General features: G+C 34.8%; 2 protein-coding genes and 1 pseudogene across 2 annotated transcripts; 2 read left to right on the top strand and 1 right to left on the bottom strand.

Annotated features, from left to right (window-relative positions):
• The first annotated feature begins 3312 nt into the window (after positions 1 to 3312).
• On the top strand, positions 3313 to 7203 carry LOC145628277 (uncharacterized). Its single transcript, XM_081680576.1, has 4 exons — positions 3313 to 3392; positions 5073 to 5632; positions 6114 to 6475; positions 6597 to 7203. The coding sequence occupies exons 1-4, from the start codon at positions 3332 to 3334 to the stop codon at positions 7201 to 7203; spliced, it is 1590 nt and encodes a 529-aa protein (XP_081536702.1). The 5' UTR covers positions 3313 to 3331.
• A 2247-nt stretch (positions 7204 to 9450) lies between these two features.
• On the bottom strand, positions 9451 to 14515 carry LOC145628276 (uncharacterized). Its single transcript, XM_081680575.1, has 6 exons — positions 13048 to 14515; positions 12827 to 12960; positions 11605 to 12223; positions 10433 to 11532; positions 10111 to 10357; positions 9451 to 9503 (listed from the first exon to the last, which is right to left on the bottom strand). The coding sequence occupies exons 1-6, from the start codon at positions 14513 to 14515 to the stop codon at positions 9451 to 9453; spliced, it is 3621 nt and encodes a 1206-aa protein (XP_081536701.1).
• Positions 14516 to 20135: 5620 nt separating this feature from the next.
• LOC145627423 (WRKY DNA-binding transcription factor 70-like) lies at positions 20136 to 22781 on the top strand (annotated as a pseudogene).
• Positions 22782 to 24519: the final 1738 nt, after the last annotated feature.

The raw sequence follows: 24519 nt of genomic DNA, 5'->3' as shown, positions 1-24519 counted from the left end.
TATAGGCGCTCGATCCATAGAGGTACACATGCACACTTGCACACAATCAATAATGGTGCGTTTTAAGAGCATTAATAAACTTGGTCTATCTACCGGTAAAGAGGGAGCCTTTTAACCAATTATTTTAGATCTTCATCTTAAACAAAGAAATCTGGTTTGATTTTAATTTATTTGGTCGGTTTTGATTTGACTTGATTTAACAATTTGATTAAACTTTGACCGCATTTTAATACTTACAAATATATAAATAGAAACATCATCAAAATTGTCAGATAATCTAAACTCCTTGATTAGAGTGATTTCCATTGATCAATATTTATAGGATTACAATGAGAAACCTAATCATATTAGGTAACTATAAGATATGTACAGATATAAAAGATAATCTTATACAAAATATATCCTAAACCTAGGATGAGAATATTCTATGGATATTCTCTATCACACCCCCGTAGTCGGAGCGGGAGAAAATCGGATGCTCAGACTAGATCTGAATCCCGCATCGAGCGGTAAGGATAGTATGGTAACCCATGATCAAAAGAGAAGTAGTAGACATATGCCAGTGATGACGATTAGAAGCAACAACCACGACCTACGTAGAGTAGAGATAAGCACTGCTAGGCCGGAGGAGAAGGAGAAGAGCCATACACAGACTTGGGCTAAGTTGCAGATCCAGAGAAGAAGAAGCTAAGGGATCAAACCATCATCGGGAAGAAGACACTACACTACTACGGGAAATCACAGTTGAAGAAAAAACAAATAAGATAGCATAAATCCCACACCACTTAACCATTAGTAAGTGTTTACCTCTAAAAAAAAAAATTGACCTACACAACAAGATAAATTCCACCAAATTAAAACAAGCTAAGTAATGGTTGGACTTAGAGAATAACAAATTCCACTGCATGTACTTGTGATAATTAAAATTAACAATAAATTGAAAAGGTAAAGAATATAAGTGTTGTTAGTGCCAAAAATCCAACACTCCCTTTAAGTTATTGTAGTGTAGTTGAACAAGGAACCTGCCAAGTAGAAGGGGTCAGGAGCAAGACTACAATGTAACTAAGGTGGTGGAGGCCAACAACGACATTGAATTGAAAAAAAAAAAAAGACAAACAAAGGGGTGGTTCGTCTCGTGGGTCTGGCTCATCCAAGACTATTATCAGTCGTCGGATACGCTATACAAGATTGCATTTCACTCACAGATTAGGCTAAAGAAGGAAGACTATGAGTGAGCTAGGTGGCGTATTAGGTGGAGAACCAAGAGGTAGAGGTGGTGCACAAAGCTCCTATGTGTGGTGGGAATTAGTTGGAGCACAAGAGGGGTTGCCGGTGATGGTCAACCATCGTACTCCATGATTAAAACGCGGAAGCAAAAAAAAAAAAAGTGTGTTTTATGTAATTGTTTGTGAATCCCGCCGGTGGGTTTAATTTTCTAACCCACCGGCAGGGGAAGAGAAAATTTTAGATATAAACAATCCCAAGATCTAACCTAAGCTGTGTTACCATGTCAGATAATATGAACTCCTCATCCCATTATGAACTTTTAATTATGTAATTTTCATAATTTTATTAATACGCCATTAATGATATTTAGGAATAAATAAATGCATGATTATTAAAAGTTCTCATCTAATTTGATCTGAATGTTTCTGGTATGGTCTGATTTGATCAAATTAATTAAGGAATAAATAATAAGCATTTGATATGATCCTTTTAATACGAAGAATGCAACCCCGACAAAGACCTAACATTCTCCTTACCAATTCAAGCTTCGGAAAAAGATAAATAAGACACACTAAGCGAATTGAAACTAATTGTGAAAGACCTCAATTTAAGACCCAAACTACAACCCTCTCCAACTTCAACGAACTTAGGGTTGGAAAACGAATTAAACAACGAACTCTCCATAACTAAGAAAAGAAGACGTACTCTTCCTCTCGAGTCCCCTAATTAGTAGGTGGCCATCACCTAGCTAAGACCTAGCTAAAACCCCTAACTCTTTCCGCCTTGTAAAAATCATAGACCATAGGGAGCATATGATTAGAACGAATCCAACCCAAACCCAAACAACAAAGCATAAACTTTAACTACAAATCCCCATCAACACAAGCCAAATTTATTAAAAAAACTAAGGGAAAGAACTAAGCTCAACATAAAAGAGCAAAGTAAGAACAACCTAAGGAAAACCTCTACTCCAATAAAATTAAGTTTCGGATTTTGTGCATTACTTGCCTAACATATTCTAGGTGTTACATTTTCTGTAATTGGTTGGGTTATTGGGTGTGAGTGTATGAAATCTATATTGCATACAGGTGAGACAACTTTGTGTACTAAGGATGTGATTGTACTGTGAGGGTACGAGTGAATTTGAGTCAGGGGACTTGAATTGGGTAGGATAGAGTCCTACTGTGTAACAAGTTTTAATTGGAACTTGTGAGCAAAGGTCTGTCTTATAATAGGTTTGTAACTTGGTGTTTGCCCTATTATAGTGGATTGGTTTTTGTGTTGAAATCCCTTAGAAGGGTCGAGGTTTTACTTCCAGTTGGGCCCTGGAAGGTTTCCTCGTAAAATCCTATGTGTTTTGCTAAGTTTCTTTTATGTTCTGTTTATAATTTGCAAAAGTAGTCACTAGGAACTCACCTACAATTCACCCCCCCCCCCTCTTGTAGTGTTCGTTTCAACTAACAATGTTCCAAAAATTAAATTTCTTTAATCATGTTTTCGATTACACATTATAAATATAATGACTTATTGATATTTCCTCATTCATCGTTCAATGCAATTTTTTTTATAAATAACTCGTGCATTGCATGGGCCAGAAGGCTAGTTAGCATATAATAGCTCTGTAAATCCTTTTTCAAGGGTGAAATAAGGCACGTAGAAGACATCGGAGTTGAAGATCATATAAAAAAAGGAATCCAATACTTATGGTGGGCAATTCTATCTGCAAATCTACCAACCAAAACCTAATGAGAAATTATAAACGAGTATAACTATATTCTATGACAAGACTTATTAAAGATATGACTTAGATCTTAGAACTTAATTGCCTTGCAAATTATTTAGAATAATTCACGGATCTTGTCTACCCAAATTTATAAAAAAAAGTTGAAATACATTAATAAACAAACAATTGATTTTAACGACTTTATAAAATAATTTTAAAAGGATAGTGGGTAATAAATAAAAAGGGCAATTAAAATCTAAAGTTAAAATATTTTTATATTGTTAATTCTAATGTATATATACTAAAGAAATGCGACCAAGGAGGAGAGTATATTCAAAGTATCGATAGAGGCAATTGAATGTTCTAAACTTCTAACACAAGATGACTGGCCAGAAATACGATGATGATGAGCAAGTCGTCATTGTTGATCAAGATAACCCAGGTACATGTTTTTGCTTAAATTACTTGTTAGAAACTTCTATTTTTTTTTTTTTTATTAATTCATTTTCTCTGAAAGATTAAAATTATTAATTGAGCTGGAAATCAAGCTACGTACACATTGAGAAAATCGGCTCTTTCAGTCTCATACTATCATGTATTCACGTATACCTTGTATTGGAGGACCCTGAGTCGGCTCTTGTTTTTGTCGAGTAATAAAAATTAGAGTGTATCCCTGTTAACGTAATATGTACCACGGAATATACGTAATGTAAGTACTTTAAATTAGAAAAAGTATCTCATACATTGAAATTCAGTTCAGTTCAATTCAGTTCAGTTCAGCTTAGTTCAGTTCAGTTCAGTTCAGTTCAGCTCAACTCAGCTTAGTTTAGTTCAGTTCAATTCAGTTCAGTTCATCAGCTCCTAATTTCCTTCTCTTATATAATATTCATTTCAGTTCAGCTGAGTTCAGTCAATGAGAACAGGCCCTAAGTAAATTTATAAAAAAAAAAAATTGGAAGGTTGGAAGTTATTTGTAGGTCATTTAAAAAAATAAAAATAAACAAAGGAACTTAGATTTTGAGAATTTTATGTCTGAAAGCTTGTGATGAAAATTATGAAGAGAACAAATTTGTTAAATTAATAGATTGATCGCGATAGAAACATGAACTTTTGTCCTCTATGAACATAGTAAATTACTCCCTCCGTTCCTTTTTATTAGTTACGTTTAATTCTTGTAACTATTCATTAAATGAGAAAATCTTATAATTTATTCCTAATTAATATATAAGACATAGTATAGTCATGTGTGTGGGATTTTGTTTGATTTGTCTCAACAAGTACTTTATTAATATATTACATCGTTATAATTTTTACAAATATACAATGAAAGATATTAATGGTAAAATAAGTGCATTGGCAAATGTACAATTCAAAACATAATCAATAAAAAGTAACGGAGGGAGTAGTAATCCTCGTTCGTTGCCAATTTTAGAATTGCAAAATATGTTATTGATTTAGAAAACTCCCCCCCCCCCCCCCCCGACCCTCCCAAAAAAAAAAAAAATTATATACTGTCATAGTTTTTTATTAGTTTCAATAACGGAACTTTTTATGTCTTACAATTCATACCCTTGCGGTTTATTGCAACTAATAAGAAACGATGATAATATATATATATACAAGAAATGTGTTCAATAAATTAATTGACTATAGGTTAAAATTTGAAACATTGGGCTATGATTTTATTTGTCACTGAACTTGAATAACTTTGTAAAAAAAAAAAAAAAAAACTTGAATAATATCAAATAATAGTACTTCCACCGTTTTTCTTTTAAATGTCACGACACTTCTTATTACATGGTTGCTAATACATTATTTTAATGATTAAATATTTTATTATATCAATATATAATTATTATAAAAAAAATGATATAAACAAAGTATAAATCGAGAATAATCTATTAAGATATTTACATGACCATATTTTTCATTAACTTATAAATCATCAAATTTGTATGTCCAAATTGAGTATATAAATAATTTAAAAGTCAAAATATTGCATTTAAAATAATGAAATGTATATCGGCAAATGTGTCTGTTAAATTGTTGTTGTAAGTTTAAAACGTGTCGGACAAGCATATTCTTTCCCATATTGATACAAAATTCGGGAAATGGTTGCTAGGTGTGGTAGGTGGTGCAAATGATGTTGGAAAGGTACCATTGAAATTCGACAATGAACCAGAACTACCACTTGAAGAAACCAACTACAAATTATTATTGGAGCTATCGGGACGGGGAGCGAGCAACAGTAGACTAGGAGCTGATATTGTGATGGTTTTAGATGTTAGCGGGAGCATGGCAGGACCAAAGTTGACAGAAATGAAGCGAGCAATGCAGTTCGTGATCAGGAAACTTAGCCCATCCGACCGTCTATCGGTTGTCACCTTCGCATCGAATTCTGAAAGGAAATGTAAGTTGCGTCAATTGACTCCAAATGCTCGAGAAGAAATCGATTTTCTTGTCCAGAATCTTGTAGCAAATGGCGGCACAAACATCAGTGCCGGCCTTCAGACGGCTATAAAAATTCTTGGCGATCGCAAGTTCACAACTGGGCGCTCCGGGGCCGTTATGCTGATGTCTGATGGTATGCAAAATGAAGGTGGTGATGCCACCCTCATATCTGTTGATCAATTTCCCATCTTCACTTTCGGTTTTGGATCTGGTGGAGAGTACGACTCAAGGGTACGTTATCTTACCTATCTTATACAAAGTACGTACTTTTTATTATATTTTGTGAGAAACTATCTAATAAATAAAATATTGTAAAAAAAAACCTATTAAAATAAAAAATATTGTCATGGACTATTCTTCGCTGGATTTTACCATTGACTAATTTTTTCGACGTTGACCACCCACGTGTCAGTCACGTTCACATTTTTTTTTATGGTTTAGCATACATATAAAGTCAAATGATTAAAGTGTAGTTTTTTTTTTTAATAGCGAATGATTAAAGTGTAGTTAAATCAGATAAAAATAATTCATATCAAATTATAAAAGCAAAAATAATTCGAGTACAAACTAACCCTAGTCTAACTAGGATGCAATAAAAGAAAAATCAATTATTTTGCATAACATATTATATTACGCTTGTTATTAAGTTACTATTGATATGGAATGAATAATTCTGTTATTAAGATATGGATATTGTTTGTTTGTGGAATAGGTACTCAACGAAATAGCTAAGAAAAGTAATGGGGGGACATTCTCTTTGGCAAATCCAGGAGATTTGAGCCTTGTGTTCTCCCAATGTTTGGGTGGGCTACTCAGTGTACTAGTTCAAGATGTAAAGCTGATCCTCATTCCACGCGAAGATAAAGTGAGTAGAAGAGAGAAGGTCAAAACTATAATCAACAAGGTTTATGCAGGAAACTACCCACAATCAACAGATGATTCAACCGGCTTTGTAACTGTCTCATTCGGCGATCTCTACCAAAATGAAATACGCTCAGTGTTGGTCGACCTTCTTCTCCCCAAAGTTAGTAAGGAGGCTGATCTCGATGCACTTGAGATCGTATGTACATACAGGTCTGTCGTAGCATAAATTTCTAATTTTTCTTTAACATGTATATGATACATGAATTTTATCGCTTGTAAGGAGGGCATCCTGATTTTTTTTTATCCTTATCTTAAAAAACAACAAATGCAGGGGAGAAACGGGGAATTTAACAAGCACCAATCCGTCTGTGTTTCGTGTAATCCGTTCTACCACACCAGTGACACAACAAACCGACGCAACAAAAGCCGAGATAAAACGTGTGGAAATACTGGAATTGATGAAAGAAGCAAGAGCCCTAGCTGACCAAAACAAGTTGGAAGAAGCTCTGAATAAGGCTGTTAAAGCTAGAAATATGCTCGAGGATATCGACCTTCAAAAGCCGAACTCGGTGATTGAGACACTGAAAAATGAATTGGATGAAATGGTGAAGTTTCTACAATCAGAAGAAACCTACAAAAACAAGGGTCGTTCTTTCACTTATTGCTCTGAGACTTGCCATGAACGACAACGTTTTGCTTCAAGAGGTAGCGCTGAAAATATACGTCCATACGCAACTCCGCGTATGGACGCATACTTTGAGCAAGCCAAGGAGTTCGAGAAGGATCCTAGCAAGCCACTTCCAACTGCTGCTGATGATGAGAAGCAAGAGCTCATTGCTGATCCTCTTGCTGGCATCGCGCCTTCTCTTAGCCACTACCTCGAGGTTGCTATTGATGCTCTCAAAAACATCCAGAAAATTGTTAACCAAAGGCCCTAAGTTTCTCATGGTGAGAAACAAATTTGTTTCCCACATGGCATTTTCGTAAATAAACCAACAACTTTATTCAACTTTATTCAATTGTGGAGCCCACAATAATGAAAAAGTTGTTGATTTATTCACGAAAATGCCTCAATGAGAAACAAATTTCGTTTCTCACCATGAGAAACAGGGAATTTCCCCTAAATTAAATCTACAATTCCCACTTCTCCTTTTGTTCAAGCTACAACATGTTTGTTTGATCTTGAAATAAAAAAAAAAACTATCTTATTGCATTTGCATGTATGTGTTTCCATCACATTTACAGACATACACCTACTATCTGATCTTATTGTATTCAGTCCTGAAATTTATATTTATGTAAGGGTTAATCCTTCTTATGATCAGTGGCGGACCTAGAAATTTGACAATGGGGGGACAATTTCGATAATTCAACTAACATCAACCTATTTAAAAAAAACATGTACACAATACAAGTAATTTGGGTTTGGTTGGGAAATAGGAATAAGGGAGTAGTCGAGTGGTATGGTTGAAATAAAACACCCCCCCAAAAAAAGGAGTGATGTTACAAGGGGGATTCGAATGCCATATTATCTTGTGATGTTAATTTCTTAGCAAACATTTGCTGAAGATGCTCGCTGCAGTCCGTGACTCGTGGTCGCGTGGGTGGTGATTCGTGCCTCGTGGTTGGGAAATAGGAATAAGGGAGTAGTCGAGTGTTTTGGTTAAAATAAAGGATTTTTTTTTTACCACCTCTAAAAAACAACTTAATTGCTTTTACCACATGCATAAAAAAAAAAGTTATATTTTATAATCACATAAAAAAAATGAAAATTGACTTTTACCACCAATCACCGCCAACTAACGGATTCTGTCCATAAATTCGTTAGTGGGGCCTATCATGTCCACGTGCCTCCATATTATTGGGTAATTAAATAAATTAATTTACAAATAAAAAAAACCCAATAATATGGTGACACATGGACATGGTACGCTCCTAACGGATTTATGGACGAAATCTGTTAGTTGAAGGTGATTGGTGGTAAAAGCCAAATTTTATTTTTTTTTATGTGGTCGTAAAATAAAATTTTATTTATGGAGGTGGTAATACCAAATTTTTCGTTTTTTGCGGGTGGTAAAAGTCAAAATAACTTAAAATAAAACACTCAAAAAAATAAAAAAAAATAAATGATGTTACAAGGGGGATTCGAACCTTGATCTAAATAAACCTAAAATTGGGCCCCTTGACATATTATTTTTAGCCCACTACCAACTTAGCTAAGACAAACTTCTTGTTTATTCTTACACTCAATTTTATATAACTATTTTTCCAGTTTTATTTTTTTTCCTAAATTTTTTTTTCCTCTGTTTTACTTTTTCCCGAAAGTGGGGGGACAATGGTCCCCCCTTGTTCCTTCATGGGTCCGCCCCTGCTTATGATCTATATATAAATATCATAATGTTTTCCCTAATAAAATTTTTATATTTATTTAATATTTCCCAATTTGTTCATGGTTTCTTTATTTCTAGATCTTCTTATTGTTATAGTCTCTCGAGCGAATGATTTCTTTTTAGTTTTCTTTTCATCAAGTTGTATCTAATTAATATACAATAATGTACGTATGCCCTACATCGTCTATATATTGTATTTCGTACGTTTTAAAACAAATAAAATGTTTCTCTTATGAACGTATGCCAATGCTATACCACTAAAAATTCTAATGTACTCATATGAGTTTTGACTACCACAATTTTATAAAATGCATGGTTGAGAATTAGAGATTATTTGATTTATTTATTTATTTTTAAATAGTAGTTTCAATTTTAATAAAAATTTAACTTTTAATTATTTTAATTAAAATTTAATATCCAGATTTTATTGTTAATACTTCTGATTTTTTATTTTTTATTTTCTAATTTAATTACTCCCTCTGTGTTAAATGAGATGAACACTACAAAAGGGGGGGTGAATTGTAGTTAAGTTCCTAATTACTAATTTTGCAAATATAAAACATGACAGAATAGGAACTTGCAAAGCACACAGGATTTTACGAGGAAACCTTCTAGTGCCCAATTAGAAGTAAAACCTCGACCCTACCTTAGGGATTTCAAACACAAATATCTCCACTATAATAGGGCAAACACCAAGTTACAACCTATTATAATTAAGCCTCTACTCACAAGTTCCTGAATAAACTTGCTACAGAACAACACCTTGTTCACCCAGTTTGAGTCCCACACTCAAACTCACTCGTACTCCCAAAGTACAAATCTTCCCCTTCTCACTAGAAGCTCTCTCACTGTATGCAATAATAAAATACTCTCTCACCCAAATAACCCCAACCAATTACAAATACAAACACCTAGTATATGATAGACAAGCTATGCATGAAACCCGAAACTAATATGACAATGTGAAAAGCTTGGCAAACTTACATGATTGTAGCTCTGAAAATTCTTCACGCATAAAACTCACAAAAACCTAAACTCCTATTATTCTCTACTATTTATACAAGTATTACTTGTATAGAAAGTAGGTTTTCATAAAGATAAATAAGTAAAACTTAACTTATCTTAAAACACGGTTTTTTAAATAAATCTTTTGAAGAAAATCTTTTCAGAAAATAAGATTGTCAATAATAGAGTGTTTAGAGAGAATAGAATCGTGTGTCTCGTATTAGTGTATAAACACATATATATACAACCTAACAAATTAGGGCACGTAATATGTACACGGCCCAATAGCTAAACACACACTATGGCTTAACACCCCCCCTCAAGTTGGAGCATGCAAATCACAAATGCCCAACTTGCCAAGTAAATACAAAAATTGAGTTTTACTCAAAGCTTTAGTGAATATATCCGCTAGTTGTTCCGTGGTTTTAACATACGACGGACTAATAATACCATCCTGAATCGCATCGCGGACATAATAGCAATCAACCTCAATGTGCTTAGTACGCTCATGGAAGACCGGATTCCGCGCAATATATAACGCAGATTGACTATCACAGAACAAACTCATTGCACGCGGATGTGCAACTCCCAGACTCAAAAGTAATGCCTTCAACCACTTCAACTCATCAGTGGTTTTAGACATAGAACGAAATTCGGCCTCCGCAGACGACTTAGCCACAGTGTCTTGTTTCTTAGTCTTCCAAGAGATAGGGGAAGCACCAAGAAACACCAACCATCCAGAAATAGAACGTCTCGTCAAAGGACAACTAGCCCAATCCGAGTCACACCAACCTGTAATATGTAGATCACAATCAGAGCTCAAAAGGATTCCCTGGCCCGGACATCCTTTCAAGTAACGCACTGTACGAAGAGCGGCATCCCAATGATCCTGACGCGGTTGTTGCATAAATTGAGACAAGATATGAACCGCAAAAGCCAAATCAGGTCTCGTGAAAGATAAATAGATCAAACGGCCCACAAGTCGACGATACATCTCAGGATCAGAAATGAGAGGAGACTCCGACTTAGCCAGAGTATGATTCTGCTCAATAGGAGTACCTGCAGGACGTGCCCCTAGCAAACCAGATTCTGCAATAATATCAAGAGTATATTTCCGTTGACACAAAAATATCCCCTCCGGGCTACGTGCAACCTCTATGCCAAGAAAATATTTCAACACACCCAAATCTTTCATATGAAAACAGTCACTCAGATAGGATTTGAATGATGCAATTGCAGAGGAATCATTACCAGATACTATCAAATCATCCACATACACCAGAACGCTGAGTTGAATAGAACCAGATTGCAGAGTAAAAAGAGAGTAATCAGAGTACGACTGTATAAAACCGTACCTTTTCAGAGAAGCGGCCAATTTAGAGAACCAACAGCGCGGGGCTTGACGTAACCCATACAAGGACTTTTGAAGTCGAAATACCACACCAGGTTGAGAACCATGAAAACCAGGGGGAGGCTTCATATAAACTTCCTCATCCAGATCACCGTGGAGAAAGGCATTGTGAACATCCATTTGATGCAATTCCCAATTTTTCGCAGAAGCCACCGCAAGAAAAGCCCGAACAGTCACCATCTTTGCCACGGGAGCAAAAGTCTCGTTATAGTCGATACCCGCAACCTGATGATTACCAAATATAACGAGGCGAGCCTTCAATCTCTCAAGAGTACCATCAGAATTAAGCTTGACTTTGTACACCCATCGGCAACCCAAGGCTTTCTTGCCCGGAGGCAATTTGGCCATCACCCAAGTTGCATTATTTTCAAGAGCATTTATTTCATTTTGCATGGCCTCTCTCCAACCTTGATGTTGCATCGCCTCATTAAAATTCCGGGGCTCAGTGATAGTATCAACAGCTGCAATAAAAACACGGTGTCGCACAGAAAATTTGTCACAATTCACAAAATGTGCTAAAGGATAGGGAGTACCTGAGGAGCATGGAGCAGACGATGAACGGGATGAGATAGATGGACTAGAGATCGAATGTGCAACATAATCTTTATGCCAACCCGGGGCATGACGAGAGCGTTGATCACGATCCAAGGTAGGAGAAGAGGAGTCCGGAGTGGCCTCCGTGCCACCCTCCGGACTGACAATAGGGGCAGCAGCAGTGGGCACCGCAGGAGGGCTGCGGGCAGCAGGAGAAGCCGCGGCATGGCTGTGGTCCCTGCTGCCAGCAGCAGCCGTGCCTGGGGCAGCAGCAGAGGAGCTCGCGGCAGCAGCAGCACTGTGTGGGGAATGCTGCGTGCTGCTGCCACGAGGTGGGTGATCCGGGGAAAGCTCACCAAGCTCGAGAACTTGCTCTAGATCATCCAAGAAATCATCATCGACCACATTATCAATTTTAGACATTCCTTCGGCATTATCATGAGAAGCATTTGACTCAACATCATCCATAAATGGAAACTCATTTTCATGAAATTTAACATCTCGGGACACAAAAATATCACCCGTCTCCAAGTCATACACCTTCCAACCCTTCTTGCCATGAGGATAACCCACAAACACACACTTTCGGCTTCGAGGTGCAAATTTGTCACCCTTAGCCTTTTGATTATGAACAAAGCAAAGACAACCAAACACCCTTAACTCATCAAAATTGGGTTCTTTGTTAAAAAGAATTTCAAAAGGAGTTTTATTATCAAGTAAGAGGGATGGAGTACGGTTAATTAAATAAACCGCACCAAGGACACACTCTCCCCAAAAAGAAATCGGCATATTGCCTTGGAACATTAAAGCACGACTCACATTTAGGATATGTTGGTGTTTACGCTCTACCCTCCCATTTTGTTGTGGTGTACCAACACAAGAAGTTTGAAAGAGTATGCCATGTGTATCAAAATATGGAAGCATGGGTTTGAATTCCGTACCATTATCACTCCGCACACATTTCACAGAAACATCAAATTGACATTTAATCATAGCAAAGAAAGAGCAAAAAGAAGAATAAACTTCAGTTTTGTCATTCAATAAATAAACCCAAACACCTCTAGAATAATCATCAACAATCGTCAAAAAATAATGTGCACCACAAGACGAAGGTGTCTTATACGACCCCCACAGATCACAATGAATCATTTCAAAAATACGACTAGCCCTACTGTCACTATCAGGAAAACTATCCCTTGATTGTTTAGCTTGCGGACAAACAGTACAAGCTTTATTTAATGATTTACTACTAGAACTATGACTAATAGCAGGCACTAACTTGACAATTTTGTCCGACGGATGTCCCATACGACGATGCCACAACTCGAAAGAACCCTTGTCCGTCACAGCACATACTTTAGGAACACGTCGGAAATAATATAGTCCATCTACCCGTTCACCGGCTCCAATCAGGCTCCCCGAGAGTTGGTCCTGTATAGCACATAAAGAGTCAGTGAATTGGACAAAACAATGTGAGTCATCAATCATCTTAGAAACCGATATTAAATTGCAAGTCAATTTGGGAACAAATAAAACATGCTGTAGAATGATTCCATCAGCCAAAAATACTCGGCCCTCAGTCACAGCCGTAGCATGAGACCCATCCGGGAGACCCACGGGACAAGGAGAAATAGAGTGTACATCCACCAAACAAGAAGCATCACCGGTAACATGATGAGAAGCTCCGGTGTCCACTATCCAAGACAAAGAAAAAGGCTCACCCGTCATTTTGTCCTGCTGTTGTTTATTAACCATGTTCAATAACATTCGAACATGCTCAGGTTGTAGCTCAGAAAGTGCAGCAAGAGTATCATTAGGAGGCATAGAAGGGCTGCCCACGGTATTAGCAACAGCCATGGGACTGCTGGAATCCGTGGCAGCAGCAGGGGAAGCATAGAAAACAGAGGAGGCAGGGGAGGACACCACTGCATTGGCTCGAGCAGACGAGAAAGAAGCAGAAGAAGAGGCACGAGCAGCAGCAGTAGAGGAGGCACGAGCAGCAGCAGCAGCCGACGAGGAGCCCTGCTGACCCCCCCCTTTCTTACCGTATTTTTCGACCCACCACTCGGGGTAACCATGAAGTATAAAACACCCCGAGTTGTCATGACCAGCACGTTTACAATGTGAGCAATAAAGCTTTGATTTGTCAACCCGAAGCGGCGACTGGGAAGGCCTTCGATCAGGTGGTAGAGCAAAAACATGAGCATCACTCGTGGAAGTTTTGGTGGCAGCAATGGCACGAGAACGCTCCTCCTGAAGCAAGGCCTGATAAGCACGGTCAAGAGAGGTAGGGGGCTGCTGGGAGAGTAGATTAGTACGCACCAGAGCATACTTCTCATCATCGATGCCGATTAAAAATTGGTGCAAGCGTTCTTCCTCCCTATCCAATTCAAATTGGGCAGTCAAAGTACATTCACACTTACCACATTCACAACCACGTGGTGGCTTCAAGCGATTAAGATCATCATACAAACCCATGAGAGTTGCATAATACTCCTCAACAGACATCGATTTTGATTGTTTACAATCAATTATTGCGGCACGCAATTGTTGAAGCCTAGGACCACTCGCCTCACAAAATCGTCTCGCCAAATAATCCCACAACTTCTGTGCTTCTTCAAAATAAGGAAAAGATGCAGCAAGTTTTGGTTCCGTTGCCCGCAAAAGCCATGACACCAACATGGAATTCACGGTTTCCCAGTCAAGCAATTTTTTCTTCTCACTCGGCTTGGAGATAGTACCATCAACAAAGCCAAACTTCCTTCTAGATTTCAATGATAGAGTAATTGCACGAGACCATGCTAAATAATTGTCACCCTTCAAGATGACATGGGAAATCAGATTTCCGGGTTGATCACCCGAACCTAGGTAAAAGGGGGATGCAGGATCAATTTTTGCTTCGTGCTCCATTGTTCAACAGAAATCAGAGATTAGAGTAATTCGATAGAGATGATTAGAGATGATTAGAGATGATTTAGAGAATAGAGATTAGTGGAAAAAAAAATTTAGGATTTTTAGGGTTTAGATTGAATTTAGCTCCGATACCATGTCAATAATAGAGTGTTTAGAGAGAATAGAATCGTGTGTCTCGTATTAGTGTATAAACACATATATATACAACCTAACAAATTAGGGCACGTAATATGTACACGGCCCAATAGCTAAACACACACTATGGCTTAACAAAGATAGAAATATTGAGTTAAAAAGCATAATATCTTTTTAACAAACTGATTTTAAAAGATAAATATTTAAAGAAAATCTTTTTCTATTTCTATCTTTTATCTTTTCCGATTTTAATTCATTTGCCAAGCTAATTGTCACGCTTCTAATAAATTTCATGCATATCCTATTTAACATATTTAACAATGAATCTAGAAGATAAAATCTTAACTAAAACATTGTTGCGCTGTGCTCTTGTTCCGGTAGGTTTACTTGGGCTCCACGCTTACTAAGTTTCTCCAAATACCTTAGCCAGCAATCTCCAAGTTCCTGTAAAGGAACGTTCCTGTGAGGGAACTCAGTTCCTGTTAGGGAACTCTTCTTTTATATTGAATAACTTTCTTGATAAAGAACTCCTTCAAGTCCTTCCATTCAAAGGAGAGTTTGACAAGGTTTAACTGAAACTACTTCTTGAAGCCCTTCCATGTCAACTACTTCTAGAAGCCCTTCCATGTCGGCACTCCCTACCATTCATGTCGGCAATGTTGAATTCAACATTGCATTTAATTAGCTAGCTTCATATTAATTTCTGGTAGTTGTAGTAGTTGCTAATGAAGGCTATAAATAGCCATGGTTGTAGCCCATTAACCGGCAAGCCTTTGAAATGAAATATAATTAAACACTTTTGAGTGTTCTTAGGTAGATTATTATCTCTCTAACCCTTGGTGGTGTTACTGTATCCAAGGTTCCTCTCTCAATTGTTCCTAGTGGCGTTTCTGTATCTAGGAATAAGTAGAGCTGTATCGTCGGAGTAGCCGGCCGACGTGGTGAATTGGCTAATTCTAACCGACCCCTACTTAGTACGGTGTCATGCACGCATATAATAAGAAACATAAAGAGGAGAGTGACAATAGTGCACGCAATAACAAAAATATGAAAATTAGATAATACACCCGGGTGCACCATGCTCATAGTGCACCCGGGTAAACAAAAAAAGGCGGAAAAAACATATAGTGTTTGATAAAGAACATACCAATGTTTGAAAAAGAACATACCTTTAATATGTTCTTTGAGTGTGATCAGTGTGTTCTTTGAGTAAAATTATATGTTCTTTACATTATAACTTATGTTATTTAACATATGTTGATAAACATATATGTTTTTTTGGGTTTAATAATACAAAGTATGTTCTTTGAATTTGGCGTGTATGTTCTTTAAGGTCGTAGTGACGCCCAAATTCTATTTTTATTATCATATGTCATATTTAAATTACTCTTATTATCGTATATTCTTTGAGTTTGATTAGTGTGTTATTTAGGTATTAACTATATGTACTTTACAATATAAATTATGTTCTTTTAACATATGGTATTTTGAAATTTGATATTGAAATCTTAAATTATTTTTAATTGAAAATAATATTAGAGTAAAAAAAACTAAATTATTATGGGAAGTTGAATTTTTTTTTGGAGAGATAGAAAACTATTTTTTGGGGAAATGATATCTTTGGTAAGGATTTTTTAAGAGGTGATCAACATTGGCATGACTCGCATCCCGACCCGATCCGACCCGAAATAGGGTGGGTTTGGGCAAACCTAAAAATGCATTTTTAGTTAAAACTCAAACCGGGTTAGAAAAAAGCCTGAAAACCCGCTACTTTTCTACGGGTTTGGGCACGAGAAATTATGATATGGCCCGGCCCTACTAGATTTTTTATCACCTCTAAATTTTTTCCGTTAATAATGTGTAATTTTTCAGAAAATTTAATTAACTTTTTATCTCGTTCTTTTTATTATATCTTTATGTTCTTTGGTAATGCATGTTTTTGTCAAATACAAACATGTTCTTTATCAAATACATGTATGTTCTTTATGAAACACAGGATGTTCTTTCTGCCTTTTTTTTATTTATCCGGGTGTATGATGAGACTGTACACCCATGTGTATAAACCACGGATTAACAAAAATAAATAGAGAAGAGTGCCACATGCAGTATATTAACATTATTTTAAACGCCTTTTAATATAGTATTTGGAGAGCCTTTTAATACTTAGTAATGCCTAATAAGTAAATATATAATGAAATTATGCTTTGGGAGTCTTAAGGAAGGTAAGTAAAGACATAGGCACATAGCACCTAGAATAACTTTAAAAACATTTTAGATATATAATATGTAGAAATAACATTAATGGTCATTCAATTCCACTTAATATACATGATGTTTGAATTAGTCTTTAGTCAAGGTAAGTGTATGCTGCACAAGAAATTTAGAACGAGGATGCCCCAGTTTTTTCTCATGGCGAAAACAAATTTTTGTTTCTCACATGGCATTATTTTCGTAAATAAACCAACAACTTTATTCAACTGTGGAGCCCACAATAATGAAAAAGTTGTTGATTTATTCACGAAAATGTCCCATGAGAAACAAATTTTGTTTCTCACCCTAAGAAACAGGGAATTTTCCATTTAGAACACCAATGTGTGGTTCCTACAGGCGTTGGTACCTTGCATCGTACAGCCGTTACGCGAAAAGAACATATTACACACATGTAAAGAACATACTGTTGTAATGAAAAGAACATACTATTAAAAAGTAATGAACACATATCTAAAGTAAAAAGAACATATTTATATTAAAAAAGAGTGAGAAGAACATATGTTCATGTTCTTTAATTGTCAGTGTAATGTACTTTTATTTGTAATATAATGTTAATTACTTATTGTGAAATGTTCTTTGATTTTTTTTAAAAAAAAATTATGGTGAATATACATAAATCATGTTCATTACATAATATTTCCATGTTCTTTATAAATATTAGAGATGTTCTTTAGATGTATAAAAAAACATAAAATTGGATGTTCTTTACAAAACAGTTATATGTTCTTTACAAAACAGCTTTATATTCTTTAAAAAACTGCTACATGTTCTTTTCGTGTTTTTTGCCTGTACCTTGCTAGGTACAGGCGACTGTACCTTAAAATTTTGGTGTATGTAAAGCAACAATTCAAAAATTCAAGATATAATTAAAGTCAAAGGTCAACACCCTCTACTTAAGGAGCAAAAACCAAGTTATTTTATATATAAATTCTGTTTTTGACCAAGTATAATTGAATCATACTTCTATTTGTGGGACGAAGGGAGCTAGTGCGTGCAAATGCAAATACGTTTCTTATCTCTTACAATGTACTTTGTATATCAATAAATAAACATGGCATCATTGACTTGAATATTACTCCGTAATTGTTAATTCGAGTAAGTTGGAGATATCATATGCGCGTATTGATCTTTAATTAAGGAGTCATCATCTAATTATTTAACAGAATTTATCCATTTATAATTATCCTAGTTTTAGAATCCACAACTACATCTTCGTCCTAAATCATCCCTGCTCCCTCAACCCTTTGCTTACCTAAAAAGAGTAAATACTACGTTGTTTGTATTGGGTGTACTATTTTGGTGTTTTATCCGATTCACCCTTAGAGCTAATTCGAATTTGGGAATTAATTTTGGGTGGTTAGGTTCCAATCCCCTCGCAATTGTTATTGCTAGGGATCAAATACGCGGTCATCTCTAACAAGTACAGTCTCAATCATCATTGTACTAACATGTTATTGATATATTGGGCGTACTATAATTTACTATAAAATAATAGAAAATTTTAAAGTAACTTTTTAACAAATTTCGCATGGATAAGACATCTATCACAAATACATTGGTGAATACACAACTTTTCTAGGAAAACCGTACGTAAAAGGATTTTTATGTGGCAAGGCTGATGATACAAACTTACGAAAGGGCCCTCCTATCATGGGAAGGGAGAGGAGGGGTCGGTGAGGACCAAACCCCCGCCATTCAGGGGGATAGAAAAACTAACCATCCTTTGACTCTTTAATCCTCCCACAAAGAGATTGAACGAACAGTGTTTTACACTCATATTGAATAGATTTATTGAGATCAAAAGATAAGATTTAATTAACCCTAAAATTAGACTATTTAAAGCCTATACAGCCAAATATCTTATTATAGAACCTAATAAAAGAGCTGATGAGAGAGGGTAGGGTGAAGAAGTACCCAAGGAGGCGGCTGCTAATAAATTAAAGGAGGGATCTTTTACCAAAATGGCTATTTTGACAAAAGTATTTACCAAAACGGCTAATTTTAAAATTTAATTCCGAAACTAGCTAATTTTATTGAATTGAAAGGATATTATTTATTTTTTATATTCCTTTGAACCCGTTCGATTCACTTTATGTTTTTTTTTTGGTTTTATATAAAAAGAATTCGGTTTTTTTTTAAAAAATTTTGGTTTTATTTAAATTCTTATGCCCTAGTTTAAAATATCCCATTAATTTGAACAATAACAATCAACATTAATATATATGCAACAATTCTCAATTTTTAAAAAAGTTACACAACATAAACAACCACTAAAAAAAATGATCCAAACTTTTAATCAACAAATGAAAAAAAAAAAATACAACTATTTTTTTAACACATAAAGATAGAAATAAATATATGTAAGTTTGATTTATCATACACATTAAACAAAAAAAATTATTCATACTAGCCGACATAAACAAAGAGTATACAATTAATTTAATAGACATGAAAAAGATGAGCAGTACCTTAAATTCCTTATCGTAGTATAAATTTGCGGTAATCTTGATAGAACAATAATACTTGAAATTCCAAATTTTAGTGACTGATATGATCAAGATGAAAAATTAGGGCTTTTAATTTTTTATTTTTTTTGGATCGAAATTAGGGATCTGCGAGTCTGCCACTGTTTACGTTCTTCGTAATTTTGTAAACTGCTTAAATTTTCCAACTTTAAAAAATCTTTAAGGAAACAAAAAAAACTAAAATTAAAATATAAAAAAAAAAAAAAAAAAAGTGAACCAAACTGGTTCAAAGGAAATAAGAAATAGATAAATTCCTTCCAAGTTAATAAATTAGCTAGTTTGGGAATTAAATTTTATAATTAGCCGTTTTGGTAAATACTTTTGTCAAACTAGCCGTTTTAGTAAAAGATCCTTAAAGGAGTTCGTCACATCATTTGCGCGTAAACGTAATTATCTATGATCAAGGAGTAATTTATTATACCAAATTTATTTAATAATTATTATTTTTCTATTATTATACAAGCTAGTTGTAACTGCTTTACCACTGATTTGCTAATTACATTTCGCACGTTGGTTTATACCCCGTATAAGTTGCTCTGTTCATATATATAAACTTTTTTTTTTTTTTTTTTTTTTTTTTTTTTTTTTTTTGTGGTGTCAAAAAAAAAGTTTATATATATGAAGAGAGCAACTCATCTAAAAATCGCACTCTCACTAGATTTTTTTGGTAAAAAAGAGAGAAAAAAATGGATCTAAAAATGGTTGTAAAAGAAGAATTGAAAAAAGGATGGGAAGCAACAAGTCAACTACGAAGCTTACTTAGTCAACCAGATCAACTAATTAGTGAGGGAGAAACAAGTCAATTCAATGATGAAACAAAAATGGTATGTATGAAAAACTATTCTACCGCCATTGTTAATTCATTTGATACTTCTATTTCCATCTTAAATAAGATTGTTCGATCTATGGAAATGGATGCATCATTTGTTCAACAAACAAGTCAACAACCCAAGACAAGGTACTACTTTTTTTTTTTTTTTTTTTTTTGAATAGAAGACAAGGTACGTATTTTACTAGTTTAGTACATTTTGTTGTTTTATAAACTACCTCCTTTTCATATTATCTGCAATGATTAGACATTTTTCCTCTCTACTTTATGTTAAAGCGTTGTAAATATAATATGAAACGGGGTAGTAGGTTTGACAAGATCTATTGCTCCAGTTTTCTTGTATTTGATTGGACATTTAATTCGCCAATAATAAAACACACATACGATAGATACAATCATGTATGTGAGTGTATCTCGAATAATGTAGTTGGTTGAAAACGTCGGGAGGTATGTGGTACTAAGAAAATTCTAATGAACTATCTGATAAATTAAATATTGTTTTGAGCCAATCTCGTATTTTATTTGATGATTACTGTTTTAATTTGATTTTCACATAACAATAAAAAAGAAGCTGAAATTTACTAAAAAGTTCTAAAATTTTATTTGTGATTTTATAGGTTACGAACAATTGATACTCTAAATCTTACACCAGATGGCTATATTTGGAGAAAATATGGGAAGAAGTCAATTCTCAACACAAATCACCCCAGGTATGTCATCACTCCTAGTCTTTTCTTATTTCCAATTAATTATGGACCTTACGAACTTCATATATTTAATACTAATAATAGGGAAATTCACATTTTTGTAACCCTTATAATAAAGGTGTGACTTAGTCTTTTACCTTATTGATCACATCACGTAATTAAATTATAGTTGCAATTAAGAATTTTCATATGAACAAAATGATTTTTTTTTTCCAATTAGAGAACAAATCACAATTAATCACTACCCATTAATTATTTATGTTTCTTAATGATCCATGATATAATAGGGAATACTATAGGTGTGCATACACTGGCGGATCTACTAAGGAACCCGGGGTAGCACGTGCTACCCCCAAAAATTTAGAAAAAAATTAATAAGTAATATAATTCGCAGAATGTCATTAATATTGCGTGTTGCTCTAGTGGTTAAAGTGGGTTTTATCAATCTAGATGGTTGGGGGTTCGAGTCCCATACCCTTCCCAATTGGGTGTTGGTGTAATAGTGATTGGGACTACACTTGGTAGGGAGAACCTGTGTTCGATCCCCAAGGGTGAACCGGGTAGAACACCAAAAATATTCACAATTTTTAAAAAGATCCTAATCCCTCTATTTTTTAATAAAAAAATTGTGTAGTATTAAATTTTGGTCGCTATTCACTTTTAATTTTATGTCTCTTTTTAAATTTATTAGATCTTGGCCATTCACCTTTATTTTTACATTTTATTCATCTTCACATTTGTTAAAAAGATACTAATCTCTCTATTTTTTTTTTATTCTGTAGTATTAAATTATTCACTTTTTTTTTTGAAACAAAATTATTCATTTTTATTTTTATGTCTCTTTTTAAAATTATTAGATATTGGCCATTCACCTCTACTTTTACATTTTATTTATTTTCACAATTTTTAAAAAATGCTAATTTGATCTCTGTATTTTTTAAAATTCTGTAGTATTAAATTTTGGTTGTCATTCACTTTTATTTTTAAGTCTCATTTTAAATTTATTATATACTTGTAAAACTTTTGACATCATGATTAATAGTTACAGGGTGCATTAAAGTAATTCATGTCACATAAGGAGTAATTTTAATTGTCTAGTTAAGGTACAATTCCTGGATCCGCATTACCCTAGATCCGCATTAAGTAGATTATATACACAGTGGCGGATCCAGGAATTGTCACATAAGGAGTAATTTTAATTGTCTAGTTTAGGTGTAATTAGTACATCTTAAAATTCATGTCACAAAAACACGCGCAAATAAAAAATAAATCGATTTTTTTTTAATTGTCTAGTGCTACCCCTGGTTAAAATTTCTGGATCCGCCACTGTGTGCATACAAAGAAGATCAGAATTGCCACGCGACCAAACAAGTCCAAAAAATATCGGATAATCCAACAAATTATAGGATCACTTACTACGCCGAACATACATGCCAACCTCACCTCTACAACAACAATAACGCAAATTGTACCAATTTCATAAGTTTTAAATCCAAAAACCCTACTATTCACCCCAAGCAGGAAATATTGGACAATAACGTTGCCTAAATGCATCATCTTCAATGGCTACAAGTGATTATCCGGCTTCCAAACCCGTTGATTCGGTGACAATAATGGAGCCATTGCTAGCTGATGAAATTGTTTGTCTCAACCATGACGTGTTATTTTCACCAAGATTATTCACTAGTCCAAATTACTTGTCTAGCTCTAATTTGGAGGCAGGAGACTACAGTTTGATGGCCGACGATTCTTTGGATATGAGTGCAGTTTTGATGGATCTCCCTCTTTGGGATTAAATCACGGTCATTAAGCCTGACTCCAAATTAAGTTTCTACTAATCCCCTTCTATGGAACTGGCTAGCTAGTTAAGTTGCAATGAAGTAGTGCTTATTAGATAAAGATGTATAATCAATATGCATTAGATATTTAGATTCAATTCATGGCAAGTGAGCTTCTATATATTCACTTGTAGTATGAAAGAATAGTGTAGCTAGATTTAATTCGTTACTTTCTCTACAATTTTAGTTGTTATTTTTGTGTATGACAATAATATCAATTTCTTTCTTCAAAAAATAATACCTCCGTTAATTGTTATGTGCAACTTTGGGGTATTATTTGTGAAATATAAATATTCTAAAGTTGTATATAACAATTAATGGAGGTAGTAAAAGAGAAAAAAAGGTGGACATGGTCAAGTCAGCAAAAAAAGAAAAAGAAAAACAACCCAACTCTATAATATTTGGCATAAAATGAGAAGCAGTTGTCTAATATGTTGGCCCAACTCATCTATAAATACATGGACATTACTTTTAAGAATTTAGTTTTAGCATGATGGATTGCCAACTTTGTTGGGCTACTAAAAATAATAGTGCTGTCAAATTTCAAATCGAAACCGTTTAACTGTCCGAAACCGACCGACCCAAATGAGAACCGAACCGATTAAAAACCGATTTTTTTGAAACCGAAAACCGACCCGAACCGTATTTTAGTAAACCCGAAACCGAATCGACCCGAATAATGTTAAACCGTATAAGAACCGAACTCGTTAACAAACCGAACCGAATATAAACCGAACTGAAAGAAAACCGAACCGAACCGTATCTAACCCGAAACCAGTTCCAACCCGAAACCGTTTAAACTAGCAAAAAAAGCTTACACCGAACCGTTAGCAAACTGCTACCCGTTTGCACTGAACCATTTAAAAACCGAACTGATTGCATGTAAACCGAACTGGTTATAAACGGAACCGTTTATGAACCAAACCGCTTCTAAATCGAACCGTTTACAAACTTTTTTATATAATTAAATGGATTTTTTTTTTTTTTTTTTACGGGGATATAATTAAATGGATTAAATATTAGAAATCTTAGAATATTTTTTTTAAAATAGCAAGGCAAATCGTTCATTAAGGTCTTAAGGATAATCAGTGTTCACAAACAAGAGCAAAACAAGCATGCTCAGGCCCTGCCTCAAACTATTAGCAACACTACTGCCTCTAGTCATGTATACATTTGAGGTGATGAAACCAAATGAACAAAAAGCTTGTAATATTAAGTACCAAGGCTTGGCTGAAGGCGTAATAAATAAAATTAATTCACAGAGACTATTAAGCATATGATTACATTGATTCTGTGAGTAATAATGAAATAAAGATGGGAGTGTGCTAGTGACATGAATATACTATTAGACTATGTTTTAATTCAGATTCAACTATAATTTAGTAAACTTGAAATGGAACCGATATGAATAACGTTAAAGTGGTTAAACAATCGAAGAACCGAACCAGTTAATTATAAAGAACCGAACCAATTAAAAACTGAACCGAAAAAGAACCGAACCAATTATAAACTGAACCAAAAAAGAACCAAACTGTTTCTAACCCGAAACCGTTTCCAACCCGAAACTGTTTGAACCGGGATAAAAACCGTTTACACCGCACCGTTAACAAACCGCAACCTGTCTGCACCGAACCATTTACTACCCGGATTGTTTACAACCCGAACCGAATTAAAACCGCTTAAGAATAAACCGAAA

The sequence above is a fragment of the Chenopodium album genome, chromosome 4 (genome assembly GCF_948465745.1).
Source record: "Chenopodium album chromosome 4, dcCheAlbu1.1, whole genome shotgun sequence".
Classification (NCBI taxonomy): Eukaryota; Viridiplantae; Streptophyta; class Magnoliopsida; order Caryophyllales; family Amaranthaceae; genus Chenopodium; species Chenopodium album.
Note: the sequence above shows the minus strand (reverse complement) of the source record. Positions and strands in the feature narration are given on the sequence as shown.

Bases quoted from the DNA above. Each gene is read 5' to 3' on its own strand.
- LOC145628277 (XM_081680576.1), top strand. From the start codon at position 3,332: ATGACTGGCCAGAAATACGATGATGATGAGCAAGTCGTCATTGTTGAT. The intron at 3,393-5,072 runs GTACATGTTTTT...AATGGTTGCTAG, and splicing joins TGTTGATCAAGATAACCCAG to GTGTGGTAGGTGGTGCAAAT. The intron at 5,633-6,113 runs GTACGTTATCTT...TTTGTGGAATAG, and splicing joins GTGGAGAGTACGACTCAAGG to GTACTCAACGAAATAGCTAA.
- LOC145628276 (XM_081680575.1), bottom strand. From the start codon at position 14,515: ATGGAGCACGAAGCAAAAATTGATCCTGCATCCCCCTTTTACCTAGGT. The intron at 11,533-11,604 runs GTACTCCCTATC...TTTTTATTGCAG, and splicing joins GTCTGCTCCATGCTCCTCAG to CTGTTGATACTATCACTGAG. The intron at 10,358-10,432 runs GCTAGTTGTCCT...ATCTCTTGGAAG, and splicing joins GTTGGTGTGACTCGGATTGG to ACTAAGAAACAAGACACTGT.